The sequence below is a fragment of the Canis lupus genome, chromosome 1 (assembly GCF_048164855.1).
Source record: "Canis lupus baileyi chromosome 1, mCanLup2.hap1, whole genome shotgun sequence".
NCBI classification, from domain to species: domain Eukaryota; kingdom Metazoa; phylum Chordata; class Mammalia; order Carnivora; family Canidae; genus Canis; species Canis lupus.
This window is the reverse complement of record NC_132838.1, coordinates 10,033,382-10,055,268: the sequence shown is the minus strand read 5'-3', so window position 1 is coordinate 10,055,268 and position 21,887 is coordinate 10,033,382. Positions and strand designations below refer to the sequence as shown.

Sequence of the window (21,887 nt, the reverse complement as noted above, 5' to 3'; positions counted from 1 at the left end):
TCCCTGAAGCAGCAAAATTCATGCTTTCTATTTCCACATAAACACAAACAGCAAATAACTCTTTTCATTTCCAACAGGCCTGAGGATTTCACATGAATAAAATAAACTTAATCTGTTAAGGCCCAATAGACATGCATAAACATAATTGCATACATATGTATTTTGGCAGTTGTAAACTTTTTTAATTGAATGGTTCAATTAGTTTCCTCTAGGTTCATTAATTGAATATCTTCTACATTCTAGTCATTATGAACAGAAAAATAAATAAAAAGCAAGTTGCAGAAGCTCATAGACACTCATAGACTGGTGGTAGAAGCAGGTATATTAAAATTATGATGTGATGTCACAAATCCAGAACAAAATAATAAACCAGAGCATGGGGCCACAGATAAAAAAAAAAAAAAGGAACAAAATGACCAGTAAACTTAGTTTAGATCCCTCATTTTTCTCGTTATTAGCCATCATTCCCCCTCACCCCCATAACGTGCACAAACACAATATACACACGCATACACACACACACAGGTGCACACACAAATTACCAAACTGAACAGTATTTGGGTTTTCAAATAGTTTCTACACCAACCTTTTTTTATAGGCACAAAATCTTTTCTTTTTTTAAAGACTGCGTAGTTCATATAAGCATAAGCTAAGAGTTGATGACAGGACCAGAGTAAAATCACAGAACAGCTTGCTTTTAATGTTTATGAGCCCTTTACATGTGAATTGTGCATCCTGTTTGGACAGATATCAAGGAAAAATCAGTTTGAGTTGTTTATTTCAGTTTATCATTCCCATCGTTCCCATAGCTTCAGATAATTTGAAAGTGGGATTGTTTACATTCCTATATCATCTTCTTTGATTTTTCCTTAAGTGCTTTGCTTCCTAATTTTTATTAATCTCATTTTTTCTTGATTTCATTTTAGCAGATATTTTATCGCCCAAAGGAGAAATAGAAAATAGAATAAAGTGTTTAAAGAGCTGATTGTCAGGATCATAGCTTCTATTTTCATTGAAAACTTGGTACTAGTAATAAGAAATGTGTGAACATTGGTTTTATATGCTGTATTTTAATTTTAGCCACAAATTCATGATATGCAGAAAGGGAATCTTCTGTAGTAAAAAGAATCATAAAATAATGCTTACCATTTATTGCATGTCAACATCGTACCTGGATCTTTTTATGTATTACAGCATTGTATTCTCAAAGCAAACTGATGAGGTAGGTTTATCACTCCATGTTTATTGTTAAAACTAGTCTGGGAAAAATTGACTTCTCCAAGGTCTCACACCTGGCCAGAGGTTATATCAAATCCCTTTGCAGTATACCTTTCTTCCTATGTCCTTTTCACTTTTTGGAGTAACAAAAAAAAATTACAGAAGTTTTCCTTGAAAAGCTATTAGCTGTTATAAAATCAGGAATAATGCCTAAAAGCTGCAGTAAATAATAAAGAGATGTTTGGCTAACTTTAAGGGATGACAAAATGGGAAAGAAAATGTTTTTGTATTCAACTTAACTTCTGTTATGATTAAGAAGCTGTGCTTGCCTGCTCTGTTATTTTACATTATGATAGTGTATTTAAGCCAGAACAGTCCCAAGGTAACCAGAATACTTACTTGTTCATTGTTTAGGGGGAAAAAAAAAAACTATCTTCATTTCTTTTTTTTTTTTTTAATGTGTAGGGACAATCTGCTGTTTTAAAATGTTACATTTAAAAAAATAATAAAATGTTACATTTTTTTTTAAATTTCAGGTTTTTTATTACTTGGATGAAATGTTTGTCTTATATTTGAGAATTCTTCTGACTTGTGCAGATTATTTTAAAGCATAGTAGGAATTTGAACATGGGTTTGTTTTTTAGATTTTATGCAACAGAACTTAGTGGGAGACTTGGGACTCTGAGGTCAGGTCTTTTATGCTGCCAAAGATTTTTAGAAATTTAAAAGTAGATCTGGCTTTCACAAACATAATGAAAAAGCAGAATTCAACATTTGAATCTAGTCTTCTTCCAAAATATCAAGTTACTTTCTCTTTTTTTGTTGTTTTCTATTTTAATTTAAGCATTTGAGCAGCAAAATAATTGATTCCTTTTTTTATGCTTCCTAAATTTTTGAAAATGTGAATATGTGCAAAGAAGACAGAAGTGGGGATCCCTGGGTGGCGCCGCGGTTTGGAGCCTGCCTTTGGCCCAGGGCGCGATCCTGGAGACCCAGAATCGAGTCCCACGTCGGGCTCCCGGTGCATGGAGCCTGCTTCTCCCTCTGCCTGTGTCTCTGCGTCTCTCTCTCTCTCTGTGTGTGTGACTATCATAAAAAAAAAAAAAAAAAAAAAAGAAGACAGAAGTGGTTGGATTTGTCTCCTACCATTCCCACCCCCACTACAATTTGCCTTAATGCTCATTATTTTGAAGCAAACCCAGATAATCTTGCTGGTTATATATTTAGATTTTAAAAATTTATGAATGCAAGAAAGATAATGGTGGAGACATTATCAAGCATGTGATCATTATGTGTGTGTATGTTTAAGGGAAACAGGACAATTGGCTGTTTTGTCATGAGACTTCTTAAGGGCCTTATAAACCATTTGTTTGCTGAGACTCCTGCCTTTATTTTCATTAAGAGGAGGTATATTTGATAATGAAATTCTGATAATCTGAACATTACTGTTTTAATAAGCATTAATTTCATCTAACAAGGAAACATCTGGAGAATTTAATTCTGAGTGATTGCATTAACTAAAGCATGAATCAACTAGTATATTATGTTTCCTTGCATTAAAGAGACATTATTAGAGAAAAAATACCTAAAATTTTAATTGCATACTCTATGTACAAATTTCATAAGCTCTTTATTGAATTAAACAGTGAATTTACTGGGAATTTTTGCATTTTATTCTCATTCAAAATATGCATAAGAAAACAAACTATTTCAGTATAACCAATTAGGAATCATTTAGTTTAAGCAAGGTATTGTCCTTTTGAGGGAACATGCTTCCTTTCTAGCCGAGCTGATTGATCTACAGTTTGCTGATGGACTAGTCATGTTATCATGTTCTCCCTGTCATGTGACCAAAGATGTTAATACTCTTTCCCAGGCCACAAGCAGAGGGATCTTTCCCCTCTGCCTAATATTTCCTTTCATGCACCTAATTTGAAAGCTGCTTAATGGCTAGAAGTCTGAGTATTTGTAAAGATAACTTGGCAACTGGCTGTTTTCTTATTATCCAAATGATGAGGCTCAACATCAATGGCTTCATGTAAAGTGAACAAACTGTAAACACATGCACTCAATGAACTTTTAAAAAGAACCCACCCATGTAGCCACCACCCAGATCAAATAATAGAACCTTGTTAGCATTCTAGAAGCCTCCCTCAGGCCTTCTCCCTGTTATTACCATTCTAAGGAAAGGTAAACACCCGCAATCTCTATCTTGAGGAGTAGCTTTGCCTCCTTTTGAATTTGTTATAAATGGGATCACCCAAAAGGTATTATTTTGTACCAGCTTCTTTCATGTGCCATTCTGTTTACTAGCTATATCTCTCTGTAGCACCAGAGCATCCATTTTTACTGTTATATAGTATTCTCACCATGACGATAATGAACTTTATGTATGCATTTTTAGTTTATGGAAAATGGACAGATTTGGTTTTGAGCTATTAGGAATAAGGCTATTATGAATATTCTTACAGGTAATGGTTTTCCACTGTAGTTTTAATTTGCCTTCCCTTGATAACTAACCATGTAAGAACATTTCATATGTTTAGTAACTATATGAATATCATCCTTCATGAAGTATATTTAAGAATTTCTGGCATGTTTTTTAAAAATTGTGTTAAATTTTTCTTGAAAATTTTGAATAATTCTTTATACATTCTAGATATGAAGCCTCAGTGGGTATACACATGGCTAAGATCTTCTCCCATTCAGTTGTTTGCATTTTCATTCATCTTCTTGTGAACAGAAATTCTAAATTTTAATAAAGTTCAGTGTATAAACATTTACTCTAATGCTTGCTATCCTGTTTGCTTGCTCAAGGTAACAAGATGTATTTTTTTTTTCGTTGATTTTACTAGGAGCTTTTTTCTTGTCCTACACTTTTAGGTCAGTTCTCTAGTGGAAATGATCTTTTTCTACGGTGTGACATAGCAGTTAATGCCATATGGATATATGGTTGACTAGCACCTTTTGTTGAAAAAAGGAAAAATAATATCTCATACTGAGCTGTTGTAAATCAAGTACCACTGAAGAGCAGGTCTGTATATGGACCGTGTTCTCTTATGTTAGTCTGTTTGTCTCTCCTTGTGCCAAAACCTCATTATTTTAATTATTGCAGCTTTATATTGTTTTCATATCAAGTCATATAATTGCTGTGTTCTTCTTTAACATTTTCTTCACATTTTTCACTCTTGACATTTACAAATGAATGTTAGAATCATCTTGTCAGTTTCCACAAAATCAGCCTTCTCAAGTTTTAACTGGGATTACATTAAGTTTATAGGTCGATTTGGGTAAAAGTGTCATCTTTATGATCTTGAGCTTTCTAACCCATAACATGACATAGTCCTTCATTTATTTAGATATTTGTTAGCTTCTTTCAATAACATATTGTAGTTTATAGAACATATGTTTACCCTAACTCTGTGATATCCTTAGCCATTTTGATATATTTAATGTGATTATAAAATGGTATTGTTTTTTAAAAAATTATGTTTGGGGGATCCCTGGGTGGCTCAGCGGTTTGGCGCCTGCCTTCGGCCCAGGGCATGATCCAGGGGACCAAGGATCAAGTCCCGTGTGGGGGCTCCCTGCATGGAGCCTGCTTCTCCCTCTGCCTGTGTCTCTGCCTCTCTCTCTCTCTCTCTCTCTCTCTCTGTGTCTCTAATGAATAAATAAATAAAATCTTAAAAAAATTTATATTTGATATGTATTTGTTTCTAGAACATAGAAATACACATGATTGTGTATATTGACTTTATATCAAGTAATGTTACTCATTTCACTTATTCTAATAGTTGGTGAATTGATTTGAATTTTTACTTAAAAAATCATGTTACAGTGTAGTTTTATTTCCTTTCTATTCCTGTCTAGTTTTCTTCTCACTTGCTATATAATACTGAACAGAAATAGTATTAACAGGTACTCCTTTCTTATTTTTCATTTAGGAATAAAAGCTTTCAATAATTCACTATTAAGGATTAATGCTTTAGGTTTTCTGCAGGTAGAACTGTTCTCATGTGACACATTTTCCCTTCTATATTTGGTTTGCTATGTTTTTAAATCATAAACTGGTGTTGAATTTTATCAAATGCATCTTATTTATCTATTGAGATCTTCTTTATTTTATTAGTGTGGTTTATTAAAAAAATTCAATAATTAATAACCAAATGTTAAACCAAAGTTATGTCCCTGGAATATATTCAACTTCTTTGTGATATATTAATCTTTTTAATCACTAGCTTTTTCTTGCTAATGTTTCTCTTCATGTTTTTACACTTATGTTAGTGAGAGATATTTGTCATGAAGTTCTTGTCAGGTCTTGGTATCAGGGTTGTTTTGACTTCTTAAAATTAATTGGGATGTGTTCGCTCATCATCTTATCTAGAAGTGTGAAAAATTGGTATCCGTTTCCAGATATGAAAATATTATGTTTATAAACTCTTTATAAATAACCTTTGCTGGATTCTAGAGACACTTTTCTCTTAAATATCTCTCATTCATTTAATCTTTCATTCAACTATAAATATTGACTTAATGTTTACTTTAACTCACACACTGTCCTCGCTCCTGGGAATGGAATGATGAATAAAAACAAACATGGTTCTTACCCACACTGAACTTACAGCTTAGTCAGAGGGAAATATAAAGAGTAATCAAATAGCTTTAAAACATGAACCAAACTCTGTTAAACATATATGAAGAAAGGATATCTAGTTGAGTTCACAGTAGGTGGAGGCTATGGAGGCTTCCTGAGTAAGCTAACAGAAATAAATAGATCAATTAATTCACCCTCTCTTATTTGGACTGACATTTAATTCATATGGTTTGAATGCTGCTAATGAGAATTACTGGTTGTTCAGTGTGGTTTGTTTCCCATGTTTTGTAGCTGATTTCCCAACGTAAAGAAGTTTGGTAATCCAGGAGCAAATTCAAGTCCTTCATTCTAAATGAAGATCTGGCACAAAAACCGCATATTTAAGTCAGGAAAGGAAAACACTGACAATAAATGAGCCTCACTGGGCTCTTAATAGCAATGACTAAAATAAATACTTGCTGCTTTTCTTAAATTCTGTGCAGTCATTTTTCTTACCATTATTTTTTGTTTGCAAATATATCAAAATTTGCATTTTCTAGGTTGTTGTGTTTTATATACTTGTTTCTGTCTTAAATTTCATAAATATGATTTTATATTTTATATTAACTATGATTACATTGGAAGCTATCTAATGTAATACAAAGCCCTGCCAAACAGGCAACAAGATAATATGCACAATTTGTTCAAAGTTCTTTTTTCTAAAAAAAAAGATTTATTTATTTATTTTAGAGACAATGAAGTGGGGGGCAGAGAGAGAGAAGGAGAATTCTGAAGCAGGCTCCACACAGAGCAGAGCTCATCATGGGGCCCAATCCCAGGACCCTGAGATCATGATGTGAGCTGAAATCAAGAGTTGGCTGCTTAACTGACTGGGTCACCCAGACATCCCACAAAGTTCTTTTTTTAAAAAAAAATATTTTCTAGAAAAAAAAATCAGTAGTATTTAATTAGTAAGTAAAACAAGTTATTTAAAATTTAAAAGTACCCAGTGTATCATTTTGAATAAAGCATGAAAATATCATCTAAAGTAATTCTAAGTAAAAATAAAATAAAATACCTAAAAATAATGTCAAAATTCTCTTAGGAGACAACTGTCAACGAGTTGTAAGATTTGCATTCTTCTTTTTTGGAACATAAATGGATTTGGAGGTTTTGCTAAATATGCTGTCAAGTCTCACTTTAAACTAGTAACTTGTAAAACTATGAAATCAGAGCGCATTCTAACTACCACAGGATTTACTTTGGCAGTTTTCCAACAACAATGGAATTTTTTATTGTTTAAAACACAAATTTTACAGATGCAAATGAATTAATGCTTAACATATCAAATTGGTATGTTAGTTTGAAATAGGGTATTTTAAAACTATTATTTTTAATTACATTCCTGAAATAGATTTAACTGGAAAATTGAAAATATTGACATGTGCACAATTGTCATTTGAATAACACTAAAGAGCCAGACTAAAGTGGTATTATAAATATTTGGAAATCTTTTAGGTCAGAGAGTCTTTGCAATTACAATTAATAAAAATTATTTGTAGTAATAAAAATGAAACAGATTTTTGCTGAAGAATTTGTCTATTATACATACACACATTCTCACACATCTACATCTGCACTCAGAATAAGTAGAAAATGGAAAGCATAGAGAGATATATACAATCAAATATACTACTTGAGTTATTGTGAAAATAAAAGACTCATATATGTTAAATGCTTAAGAAAATGGGTGATAGATATTAAGGAGGGCACTTGTGATGAGCACCAGGTGTTGTATGTGAGTGTTGAATCACTGAATTCTACTCATGAAACTAATATTACGCTGTATGTTAACTAACTAGAATTTAAGTAAAACTCAAAACGTTAAAAAAAGATCAAACTATGTGCTCTTAACAAAAAACTCATTTCAAACTCCATAACATACGTAAGTCGGAATTTAAAAATGAAAAAAATAACACCATGCAAGCATCTGTTAAAATAAAAGCTAACATGGCTATATTAATATCAGAGAAGTTACTTTGAGTAAAACAGAACAAAAACACCACAGATCTACAAACAAAGAGGGAAATTTCATAACGATAAAAGGATCAATCCACAATGATCCTAATGAGTACAAAGCAAAGCAACACAGTTTTTAAATGCATGAAGGAAAACCTGATAGAGCTGAAAGGGGAAATCATAGAGGGGGACTTCAACAACTCCTCTCAGCTCAAAGAGGGGGACTTCAACAATTCCTCTCAGCAACGGAAAAGGTAACTAATGAGTCTAGGAAACAAGACCAAAAATCAGTGACAATATAGGAGATCTGAATAACACAATCAATGAAAAATGATCTAAGTGTTGTAATATAGAACATTCCACTCCCAAACTGTAGAATATACATATTTTCAAGTGCCATGGAATATGCACCAAGATAAACCATGTCCTAGGCCAAAACAACTTTTAATACTTGAACTATTGAAATTATGCAGGGTATGTTCTCTTACCATAATGGAATCAACCAGAAGTCAACAATAGAAATATTTCTAAAGAAGTAGAAATTAAATAGCACATGTCTAAATAATCCTTGGGTCAATGAGGAATTCTGAAAGGAAATAAAAATTGTACATAACTGAATGAAATGAAAATATATCAAATATTTAGGAGACAACCAAAGGAATGCAGAGAACAAAATTTGTAGCACTGGATTCCTATATTAGAAATAGCAAACAGAAAAAAAAGAAATAGCAAACAGTCTGAAAACAATAATATACACTACAAGAAATTAGGAAAAGAAGACAAAATATACCCAAAAAAGGAAGAAAGAAGGAAATAATAAAAGTTAGAGGAGAGATCAATGAAATTGAAAACAGGAAAATAATAGAGAAAATCTATGAAAACAAAGCTGGTTCTTCAAACAAGAATAGTTAATATCTATCAATACTAACAAAAAGAAAAAAAAGAGTAGATCTATATCAACAATGATGATATCAAGATTATAATAGAGAATATCACTACAAAACCTGCAGCTACTTAAGGGAAAGCAGGTGAATATTATGAATATCTTTATGATCATAAGTGAACAGCTTAGGAGAAATGGACCAATTCCTTGAAACCATAGTTATCAAAACCCAACCAGGATGAAACAGACAATGTAAACAAACAACTATACAGCATGACCAAGAGGAACTTATTTCAGGTAGGCAAGGTTGGTTCAGCATTTGAAAATCAGCCAATGTAATCTCTCTCAACCAATGAAAGAATAAAAGTCATTTAATCATATGAATTGACAAAGAAAAAGCATTTGGTACAATTCAATACTCATGATAAAAACTCTCAGCAAGCTAGAAATGGAGAGAAATGCCTCAACTTACAATAAAGCATCTAAAAAAATGTACTATTATCACCAAACTTAATATGTAAAGACTGTGCTGTTCCCCTAAGATTGGGAACATAACAAGAATATCTATTTTCACCATTGTTTAACATTACTAGAAGTGTTCACTAACCACTGCAATAATTCAAGAGAAATAAATAAATGAGCACTTTAGATCAAAAAGGAAGTTATACAACTATCTCCACTTAGAGATGACATGAATGTCTACATAAAAGTCTCAAGGAATCTTCCAATAAAATAAAACTCCTAGAATTAATGAGTTCAGCAAGGATGCAGGATATAAAAGACCACACACAAAAAATCAATTGTATTTCTATACACTAACATAAGCATGTAGAAAAGAAAAAAAATCCAAGTATTCTTTATATTCACTCCAAAGAAAATGCAGATTAACAAAACCCATACAGGCCCTGTATGCTGATAATTGCAAAATGCTGATGGAAGAATTCAAGGAAGATCTAAATAAAGCAGACATACTGTGTTCATGTAAATACACTGTATCTCCCCCAAATTGACATACGGGTAAAAATCAATTCCTATTAAACCACAGTATTTTTTTTATGTTTGCACATAGACGAACTTATTCTAAAATTTGTGGAGAAATGCACAAGCTCTAGAATAGCTAAAGCAATCTTGACAAAGAATAAAATGGAGGAATTGCCTCACCAGATAATAAGTCTTACAATATAGCACAGTAATCAAGATACTGTGGTACTTGCAGAAGGGTTGTTGTAGCACATAGATTAATGGAACAGAGAAGACAGTCCAGAAATAAACCAAGATAATATGCTTATGTAATTTTTGACAAAGATATAAAAGAAATTCAGCAAAGGAAGGATAGCTTATTAACAAAAGTGTTAGAGCAATTGGATCTCTATAAACAGAGAAAAATCATGTCCTAAACATGTGGCACAAAAAAGAAACTCAAATGGGTCATTGACTTAACTATAAAACATTACACTATACAACTTTTGAAAAAAAATAAAGGAGAAAATCTTCCGGATCTAGGTCTAGGTGAGGAATTCTTAGATTGTATACTAAAAGCAAAACCCACAAAGAAATAATGATAAATTAAATGGTTTCTTAAAAAAAAAATTAAATGGTTTCTTATGTTGTATACCAAAAGCAAAATCCACAAAGAAATAATGATAAGTGGTTTCTAAATAAAGAAACTGTTGCTCTGTGAAAGATCACATGAAGGGAATGGAAAGAAAAAATACATATTGAAAGAAAAGATTTGGAATTCACGTTTCTGACCAAAGACTGTGTCTCTGAAAACCAGACAATAAAACCAAAAGTACATTTAGAAAATGGCCGAAAGAAAAAAAAAAAAAAAAGAAAGAAAAAAAGAAAATGGCAGAAAGATATGAAAAGTCATTTCACCGAAAGTAATATTCAGAATATGTAAACACATTACAAAGGTATTCTTAGCTATCAAGGAAATGCAATTTAGAGGCACAATGAGCTACATATTTATCAGAACATCTGAAATTTTAAAAAAATTGACAATGGTAGATGCTGGAGAAGATGAGAAAGTAAAATGGTACAGTTTCAGTTTCTTATAACACTACATATGCAATTACTCTAGGAGAACTCACGGACATTTATTCTAGAGAAGTGAAAATTTATGTTCACACAAAAACATGTATACCAATGTTTATAACTGTTTATTTATAATAGCCAAAAGCTGAAAATAGCTCGGATGTACTTCCACAGGCTAGCAGGTGAAATAGCCTGTGTGCTGCATATATACCATGGGATTCTCCCCAACAATAAAAACAAAAACTGAAAAGCAGACTATTCATATATGCAGCGCCTTGGATGATTTCCAGAGTACTATGCTGAGTGAATGAAAGAGCCAATCCCCAAAGATTACATGGTGAATTATTCAATTTCTATAATATTTTAGAAATGAGAAAGTTTTCGACATGGAGACAATTTAATGGTTTCCAGGGACTCAGGACAGGGAGGAGGAACATGAAGAATATGGGTTTGGTCTTGACTGTGGAGGTGGATACACAAGCCTGTGCATGTGATAAAATTGTATAGAACAAAAATTAGACAAGCCAAACAAGTTCAAGTTAAAATGGGAAAACCTGAAAAGTCAGTGGATTGTATTGATTTCAATATCCTGTTTGGGACATTGTACTATAGTTTTGGAAGATGTTAGTATAAGGGGAAACTGGCTAAAGAGTACATGGGATATCTTGGCATTCTCTCCTACAACTGCATGTGAATCTACAATTTTCTCAATAAAGAATTCAGTTATAAACTAGCAACAAAAACTTAGATTCTAACAAGTGTTAGTCTTGTTATTGAAATGCATTAAAGCCTCCCAATGTAATTGTATCAAGAGAGAGAGGAGAGAGAGAGAGAGAGAGAGATTTAGAGATCGAGAAGGAGGGAGAGAGAATGAGAATAACCTAGCCATAATCAGGAAGTAAAATTATTACTATTAATCAACAAAAATTAAAGTGTGGTCTACTTAAAGTTCTCAGTGGTAAGGTTGCAAATCCACATATGCTGTGAATGTCTGAAATACTGACACATACACACATAACTGTAGATATGTTGCCTCAACCTCAGTGTTTGGGTTCATGGTAAGTATTCTAGTAGAATGTTCTAATCCAAAAGAGAATTTAGGGATTAGAGCAGATTGGCATTTGATTTAGCCTCCTTAAATTTCTGCAGTACTCATTCCATACATTGTGATATGTTTTCTTGTCACCAAATATACCTAAGATGTATCATTACCTTACAGTATCTACAATCTACACAGTATCACTATTATTTATGGTCTTTCCGGTGTGCTCCAACTCTGCCATTTGTTGAGTAATTTGGATGCAAATTATTTAAATTTAGAATTTAATTCAAAATCTCTATTTCGTATATTTGGATTGTTATTTGAGTGATTATTTATATATACACATGCATATTTATATATATGAAAAATTTTGCTGTATATATTAGAAAGCCTTATATAGAAGAAAAATAGAACCACATAATGTAGATAAAATCACTCTTAAAAGTTTACATATTTTTACTACAATCATAATTGCTTTAAAATTTCAGTAAACAAGGGGTGGCCGGGGGGGCTCAGCGGTGTAGCGCCACCTTCAGCCCAGGGTGTGATCCTGGAGACCTGGAATTGAGTCCCATGTCATGCTCCCTACATGGAGCCTGCTTCTCCCTCTGCCTGTGTCTCTGCCTCTCTCTCTCTCTCTTTCTATGTCTCTCATGAATAAATAAATAAATCTTTAAAATTTCGGTAAACATATACTTTCTATGCAAACTTTTGCTACCTTAATATTTTATCTATATTTTCAACGTTGACAATGTTCACTATTTTATATACATTGGTAGGCAGTGTTTTTAAAAATATGCTTGTTTGAGGATAATAAAAAAAAAACAAGAATTCATCATTGAGAAGACAATGGACTCGAGTATAAACGTACCTGATTTCCTGTGTAATATTTCATTCTCCACTGCTTCTAGGTACTCGCATACCATGAAGTACTTAGTAGTCAAAAGCATAATCATTTGAAAAAGATTGCTGTGGGTTAGGTGAGAAAGGATAGGACAAAGTATGGGAAAATTAATGTATGTATTTTTTGTTTGTTTTTAAACGTATACCTTTCTTATTTTGCTTTTCTCTTGATTTCTCAGTTGTTCTAGCTCCAGAATATAAAAACAAATAAAATAATAACCTTTTAACTATAATATATATATATACACACATAACTGTTTATTACAAAGATGCTTAGTAAAGATTTATATATTAATTTTAGAGTAAAGATATTTCAAAACAGGAGAGAAGGTTCCATTTACTCAATATTAGAGTGAAAATCTCATCTGTCTTTGGGGTAGTCGAATTCCCTGTCTAACTTCTCAAGTGTTTTGTGTTACGGAAACCTCAAATGTATTTTGTTAAATTCTTTACCCCTAAGGTTTAGACTCAAGTGTAATTTAAAGGAAATTCCATCCATATGTTTATAATTTAATATGTTAGGCTGTTTTTTTTTTCTTTTCTTTTTTATATTTGGTGTCCAAGAATACTCTTGAGCTACTTCTTTCAGGGATCTTTTGGCAAGATTAGACTAAGTCACAAACCAAATATTTCAGTTTGGAATTCAGCATACATCCATAATGTAGATTCTGAACAATACCAAGACATTTTCTCATTTTGATCCTACATGTCAAAAATACACAGTTGAAGATTACTCTGTGGCACTAAAAGGACATTGCAAATAATTCTAATTTTTTTTTAAATTTTATTTATTTATGATAGTCACAGAGAGAGAGAGAGAGAGAGGGGCAGAGACACAAGCAGAGGGAGAAGCAGGCTCCATGCACCGGGAGCCTGACGTGGGATTCGATCCTGGGTCTCCAGGATCGCGCCCTGGGCCAAAGGCAGGCGCCAAACCGCTGCGCCACCCAGGGATCCCCCAAATAATTCTAATTAATATTAACTCAGAGTCAATCATTTTTTCTCATCCTTTACTTGTACTTTATTTTGGAGAAATGTCAGTATTCTCAGTAATTCTTTATAGTTTCCTTATCTTACTATTTACTATTTAAAAAGAATGAATGTTCAATGAACTATTTTAACTGTGCATCTTCATCTACTCAACCAAATCTGTCAATTTCTAAATGTCTACTCTTTAAATATAGGCAGTGCCTTTTTTTTTCTATCCTGGCATAAAACCAGGCTTAGTAAACATGCATGATTTGGATGGAGAAATATAATCTTCATATATGTTACTGATTATTGATTTATGATCTGCAGTGGAGCAAACATTTACTGAGAACTTGATAATCTATGCAGACACTACTTATTTTTTTAATCTAAAAAAGACTTTAGAAGCATGTGACATAACCTTGGAAACAATAATGAAACACAGAAATTTGTATTAAAAATACTTGGAGAGTAACTGATTTTTTTCTGAAGTCTTTGCTGCATATCATTGCAGTGAAAATGGGTTAAACAGAAATTATTTTCTGCAAATATTACTGACACTCCTAAATATACACAGAAGTTTAGCTCAGTCTACTAAATAATAATATTAAAATCATATGCAACTCAAAAATATATGTGCGTGTACTGTGTGTATATATATTTATATGTTCATGTATACACACACACACATAGGGTGTGCGGTGTATATTTTTTTGAGGTGATTTGGGAAGGCACTTTAAGGATATTGAATTTTTTTTAATTTCCCTTTTTTGAACAAGGAATTTAATGTTTGTTCAGAGAAGAAAGCTGGACTCCAACAGAGTCTCTTGTTCGGAGGCTAAAAGCGTGAGAACCAACATAGTGTGTTGGTACCACTACTTTCCTCTGGGTACAGTCTTCATGGCCTTTGGATTTTTCTTTTATAAGAAACACAAGAACGTGGTATTGGCTACTAAATTCTGCCTTCTGGGTAGTTTGATAGTTTGAAACTAAATTCTTCTTCTTGACCCTCACTCTCTGTAAGTTAACGGGCAAGGAGATCACACACTTTGCTATGGTATTTGGGTCAGGATGCCGATGTTTTTCCTGAAGATTTGTAAAAGAAAAAATCTGGTGCAGTGGCAATAACTCTGAATTTTGAGATGAGAGATCTGAATCATGTCCTGTCTCTGCCACTTATCAGTCAGGTATTCTGACATTGGTCCGGGCACCCATAGCTTCCTAATAGAATTTCCATAAGCATCATGCAAAGTATACACTAAAAGTGTTTTTAAAACAGATAACATTATACAAATGTAAAGAGTTATAACATCTGGAGGTTGTGCTTAAATTATACTAGTAGCATTTTATTCTCTTGGTTTGAACTTTCAGTGCCTCTTAAAATTTAAATACTCAGAACAGGGGAACATATCTGAATCCAAAGATCTGAGGAAACAGCATTCCACGCACAAGATCCTAAGACAGGTATGAACATGGCCTCTTCAAAGAATAGAAAGAAAGTCAACATGATTGGAGCCAAAAGGGAAGGTGAGAGAAAACGGGAGACAGGAATCAAGGCCAGGGAGTAAGGCTGGTGGCAGGTCATATGAAACAGACTGTGATTAAACATTTTCATTTTATTCTAATTGTAATAGAGGCATGGGCAAGTGGTAATTAGAGAGTTATATAAGTTTATTAAATTTTTTAAAAACATTTTTTAACTGCTGAATACCAACTAGACAGAAGTATTAGTAGGCATCTCAGAAGTAGTAATGCTGAAAGAAGTCGTGGTGGTTTCCACAGGATAGAGGCAGCAAAGGTGGAAAGAAATACATGGATTTAGGAAGTCATCTGAAGAAATGAGGTAGGAGAATTTGCTGACAAAATGTGGGTTAGAGAGAAACTAGGCTTTTGACTTGAACTGTTGGATGGACAGTGGTACCATTTACTGGGAAGTTAATAATGGAAGAAAAACTTCCATTGTAACTTTGCAGCAGGCTGGGGATAAGAATTCAATTTTGTAACATTAGGTTGAGGTGGAGGTTTCTTTGGACATCCAGATGAGGCACAGAGGCACTGTGTGTCTGGAGCTCAGGAGACATTAAAGGACTGGAGATAAGAACTTGGCATTCATTGGCAAAGACATTCTATTTCATATTACCAAGCTTTGGACTCTCCAATATTTAGAGATGAGCATCAGGGAGAAACAAAGGAGGCCAAGGAGAAGGAGGTAAGAGAATGGTGAAAATCATGTGGTGATAAGGAAAAAAATGTGATAAATGTGTTTAAAGAGCAAGGAATTTTCAATTGTTGTGAACATTGTTGCAGTCACATTAGGCAAGGGTAAAAACTGAATATGTGATTTGACAATATTAAGGTCCTCTGTGATCTTGACAAGTGGGATTTCTGTGGAATGGAGGGTACAGATTTCCAGTTGGAGTGGAATGATGAAAGGAAAGAATGTGAGGAAATGAAAACAGTGAAAATAAACCAACAGATGAAATAAACTGTCTCTTTTGTCATAGGAGCAGAGAAAGGGGGCATTACTTCATGGAGAAGGCGGTGATGCTGCAGTCAGTTGCTGAGGGTATACTGAGGGAAATGACCCACACAGAGGGAAAATTCATGTGATACCCTTGAAACAACCACGACAAGCTATTAATAACTCCATTTTATAGATGAAGCAATTTTCTAAGGTCACAAGACAGTAAAGGACAAAGCAAGAAATAGCCCAATTATGGAAAGAATTTGAAGTCACATTTATGTGGTTTCAAAATCCAATCTCTTTTTCACTATATCACCTGGTATAGGTTGAACAATGCCCCTCCCTGCCCAGATATGTCACATCTTAGTATCTGGAAACTGTAATAGTTACCTCATATGGTAAAATAGATTTTACAGGTGTGGTTAGGTCAAGCACTCCGAGTTGGGGAGATTATCCTGGATTATCTAGGTGGGCTTAATGTAACTGCAAAGGTCCTGATAGAAGAGCAGAAAATCAGTACTGGCAGTAGGAGTTGTGATGATGGGGACAAATAGTTGGGGTGGTCTGATGATGGCCATGGGCCATGGAATGTAAGGGACCTCTAGAAGCTGAAAGGGGCAAAGAAACATCCTCCCCTTAGAGCCTCTAGAAGAAACCAGCCCTGCACACACTTTGATTTTGGCCAAGTGAGATTTATCACGGGCATCTGAATTTCAGAAGTGTAAGATAATAAATCTGTGTTGCTTTAGGCCGTTGAAGTTTGTGGTAATTTGCTATAGCAGCAATAGGAAACTAATCCACCACCTTTACAATGTTAGTTAACTATTTGCAGAATTGTCTATTGCTCCTAAATTCATGTTAAATGTGTTTTATCATGGCACTGTCTAATGATTATACTGAATAAACAAATACTAACTTCTATGTTTAGAACATTGCTTTATTTGACCATCAAGGCAGGGATGACAAGGCACCTGGGTGACTTAGTCTATTAAGTATCTGCCTTCAGCTCAGGTTGTGATCTTGGGATCCTGGGATCGAGCCCCATGTCTGGCTCCCTCCTCAGCGGGGAGTCTGCTTCACCCTTTATCCCTCCCCCCTGCTCCTACATAGGCACATGCTCTCTCTCAATTAAATAATAAAATCTTAAACCAAAGATGACAATCTTACACAACCTCTTGGGGGTGTATTTGAAACTTCTGAAGATTGCTCTGGCAAATATTTTGGAAACAGGCCCTCAGTAGCCACTGACAGGGAGTAGCTATAAATATGAGGGCTTCCAAGTTGCCTCTTAAACTCTGGAATGTGGGTTTCTCAAATCTGTTCTTGTCCAGAAAAACAACTACCTTGCCCCATCTCTTCTAGATGTTCTCTATAACTTCTAATGAACCAGTAATCTTGTGATTTGGGGGAGTTGAGCTTTTTAAAGACTTTTAAAAATCTGATTTATAATTCAAAGGATACATTTTAATCTCTGTCACCAATATGGTCATAGCTCTTTACTCTGAAAATTAAATGCCAGATCATACATAAGAGATAAAGCTTAACAAATAATATCTTGCATGATTTTATAGGAGTATTGCTTTGCTTTAGTAAGAAGTAGAGTACATGAAGTAAAGTATTTAGAAATATTATACATAGGTAGGGCTTACAAAAGTCTACATACATTATGACATTTCTGCTTCTGATTCCAGATTTTTGTATTGCTGTTTGATGTGGGATAGATTTTAACCAATTTGGATTATTAATGTAAAGAATGTACAATTGGGGAAATGAAACAGACTTTAAGAATAGGTTTTTTTTATTAAAAAGTTTTATAGCTGCATTTCAAAAGTAAACATGACAATCATTTGGACTGTATTCTCCAAACTTCATTATTAAGCCTGTGAAAACTTTCCAGTCAGCTAACACAAAGTAGTTGGCAGCGATGCACATTCCATCAAATGGGTGTGAGAAAATATTACTGAATCATACTGACAGGAAAGGGCTTTCTCTTGTTCAATGCAAAGTGTAACCAGACCTATGAAGAATTTCTGACTTAACCTCATACATTCTTTAGGAGCAAGTGTGAATGGGGTAAATGATGAAGGAATTTTGCTTAGGAAATGCATAGGGAAACTGGAATAGTTGGTGGTTTCAAACTCTGAAGTGGACATAAATATTGGAAAATAGTTGATAGATCCAATATTTCAAAAAATGTGTAATTTTAACAAAGAAATAGATTTTCAATAACAAAAAATGGAAAGCATAACTGCTCTGTTTCAGCACTACCTGGTTTGTTGTGGAACCGTTATAGGAATTATATATTTTTATATATATATATGGTATAGGAATATATATATATATATATTATATATACCCTATATTTATATCCTAAAATATATACCCTATATTTTATAGGGTAATTCACCTTCACATTATAAATTAATAATAAGCATAATTTTGAGTTATTGGCTATTTGTTCTTTGGGATTTTATTTTGATTTCTTTTAAACTAATATTTATGGACATAGTTACATTGCCCTCTACATTCTTTAATTTTCATGAAATTATACAAAATGATATTTACATAGTGATACATATTCCAGATTCAGGGTCACCTGTCTAACTTTGGAAAGTGATAGGATCTTTGACTTAACCACATTTTTTCAGTGCTCTTTCCAACAAAATGTGCACTCTGACTGTTAGCCACCTGGAAATAGTAGCAAGATTATCCTCATATGAAAATTAGATTCAACAGGGCTTTCTAGTTCCACAGCTAATACTAATTTCATTTTTGGCGTAAGGTCTCAACAGATATTTTGGTTTATTTATTTGGCACTATTAAGTTGGATTAGATTGCATGAGAAAATTGGGATCATTTGTGGTTTTGTTCACTGAAACCTTGAAATTTAAACATAAATATTAGGAAATGCCAAGGAATTCAACGAGTGTCAGGCTCCCATGCAAATAGGTAATAAGTAACATAGGTTTTGTATATATTGTTAGAAGAAATATATTTAAGCTGTAAACTCAAATCTTAGGGAAAATATCTTTATGTTGCAATATTTGTTCAACTGGTGAGACATTTCAGGAATATTTTAAAACAGAACTTACTTGAACCTGATTGATACCTTAAGCTCTACATAAGAGTAGTTAAATTATATTATATCGTCCAAGAAATTCTAAATGATCTAAACCTAAATTGGTAATTGGCAGGCAAAGCATTATAAGAGCTTCAACATGATCAGCCTGCCAGAAAAAAGAAATTTTCTAAGCTTCATTACAGATGATACATTGGCACTTTATAAAACGGAAATGGATTGTGGATTTTGGATCTTTCTTTATTCCTCTATTCATATTCTGAAGAAGTAAAACTGATCACTTTCTATGTCAAACCAATAAGGTTTTTGTTTTAAATGTAGTGTTTTCTTAATGGTTTTTATTTGTTTTTGTTTTCTTCTTAAAGCCATGTAGAAAACATGGCAATTGTCTGGGAATGGTAATAAAGACATCAAGGTATGATGTGGAGGTGACGGCCGCATTGTTGCCCTCGAGCAGCAGTTGGCTTCTCCAGTAGAACCCGGGAGTGGGAGATTCAGAATCAAATCCCTTCTCTCTCCTCACTCCTGTGAGACTTTTTTGATCTTCAGCTACATTTTCGGCTTTGTGAGGAACCTTACCATCAAAGACAATGGCCAACAATGTTGCCAACAAGACAGATCCTTGCTCCATGATCTCCCATGTATTCATTGGGAATCTCAATACTCTTGTGGTCAAGAAATCTGATGTGGAGGCAATCTTCTCAGAATACGGCAAAATTGTGGGTTGCTCTGTTCATGAAGGCTTTGCCTTTGTTCAGTATGTTAATGAGAGAAGTGTCCAGGCTGCTGTGGCAGGAGAGGATGGCAGAATGATTGCTGGCCAGGTTTTAGATAATAATCTGGCTGCAGAGCCAAAAGTGAACCGAGGAAAAGCAGGTGTGAAACGATCTGCAGCGGAGATGTACGGCTCCTCTTTTGATTTGGACTATGACTTTCTTCGAGATTATTATGTCAGGATGTACAGTTACCCAGCATGTGTACACCCTCCTCCTCAAAACGCCAGTGTGTATCAGGAAACATCTCACAAAGGGGCAAAAGTGGCTTCAATTCTAAGAGTGGACAGCGAGGATCTTCTTCCAAGTCTGGAAAGTTGAAAGGAGATGACCTTCAAACCATTAAGAAGGAGTTGACCCAGATAAAACAAAAAGTGGATTCTCTACTGGAAAGCCTGGAAAAAAATGAGAAAGAACAGAGCAAACAAGGAGTATGAATGTATGAATGGTAAGTCAGAAGAGGAGCAGAACAACAGCTCCCTGAAGAAAGAGGAGACTAATGTGACGATGGAGTCTGAGGGGGGTGCAGATGATTCTGCTGAGGAGGGGGACCTACTGGATGATGGTGACAATGAAGATCGGGGGGATGACCAGCTGGAGTTGATCAAGGATGATGAAAAAGAGGCTGAGGAAGGAGAGGATGACAGAGACAGTGCCAATGGCGAGAATGATGACTCTTAAGCACATAGCGGGGTTTAGAAATCTTGTCCCATTATTTCTTTACCTAGGCACTTGTTTAATATCAAAATTTTCACCAGATCCTCTCCCCTTCAGCACATGCTCACTGTTCTCCCCATCCTTATCCTTCCCATGTTCATTAATTCATATCGCCCTGCGCCTAGTCCCGTTTTCACTTCCTTTGACGTTCCTAGTAGTTATGGTAAGTCTTACCCTGTAATTTTTACTTTTAATTTTGATACCTCTTTGTGACTTAACAATAAAAAGGATGTGTGGTTTTTATCAACTGTCTCCAAAATAATCTCTTGTTATGTAGGGAGTACAGTTCTTTCCATTCATACATGAGCTCAGTAGTTGCTTCCCTAACTGCAAAGGCAATCGCATTAGTTGAGTAGCACCTGAGAGCAGCTTTGAGTTAGAGGTATGTGTGTTATACCCCACATAAGAATGCTATGTGGGGCTGTTCAACACAAATGTAACAATGTATTTTTGTGAATGAGAGTTGGCATGTCAAATGCATCCTCTAGAAAAATAATTAGTGTAATAGTCTTAAGATTTGTATTCTAAAGTTGATACTGTGGGTTATTTTTGTGAACAGCCTGATGTTTGGGACCCTTTTTTCTCAAATAAACAAGTCCTTATTAAACCAGGAATTTGGAGGAAAAAAAAGATATGATATGGAGAGATTATTCTGAAATAGATTTTTTAAAAAAGAAATGGAGTTAATTTTTTTTATCATTGAGCATTATCTAAGAAATATATTACTTTCCTCAAATCATTTTTTACTGAAAACCTAGAGTAAAGATAAGGCATCACACATGGCTTCAGCAACAGGGTGAAGAGTAGGAGGCTAAAGACTTAGGAAGCAGGGAAGAGTCTCTAAGAGCAGGATGGGGCTTATCATATGAATTCCATGCCAATTCTTTAAAATCAATTTCTAATTGATCAGATAATGCAGTTTATAATTTGATAATGACTGTTAGCAAACAAATATTTGTGTCTTAAATGTTTTCAATTATGCTTATACTATGAGGACTTGGGGGGAAAGAAAAGTATCCAAGCTTTAAATAACATACAAATTTATTTTATAATATTTAGCTGCCTTTTTGTGCAAGTATTTCCTGCCTCTATCTGGTTCCAAAATTTTGCATTTATGTCAACAAATATAGACAAATAACTGCCACAGTGTATGGATTTCTAAAATACTTACCCATGGACAGAACCTGAGCTTGACTGCAGTGGTGTGATC

General features: G+C 34.0%; 1 protein-coding gene and 1 pseudogene across 6 annotated transcripts in view; both read left to right on the top strand.

Annotated features, from left to right (window-relative positions):
• CCDC102B (coiled-coil domain containing 102B) overlaps nt 1-21,887 on the top strand; it is a 132,362-nt gene that overhangs the window by 12,681 nt on the left and 97,794 nt on the right. For 2 of the 6 annotated variants that reach the window (XM_072820700.1, XM_072820670.1), the window contains exon 1: nt 3,392-3,485. The exons of 2 other annotated variants lie outside the window; for them this stretch is intronic. In XM_072820700.1, coding sequence (XP_072676801.1) covers nt 3,469-3,485 — 17 coding nt within the window. In that variant the 5' untranslated portion in view covers nt 3,392-3,468. Of the gene's footprint in view, nt 1-3,391; nt 3,486-15,015; nt 15,172-21,887 lie in introns of those variants that run through there. 2 more of the 6 variants (XM_072820689.1, XM_072820688.1) reach the window with 2 other exon arrangements.
• On the top strand, nt 19,666-20,646 carry LOC140611760 (heterogeneous nuclear ribonucleoproteins C1/C2 pseudogene; annotated as a pseudogene).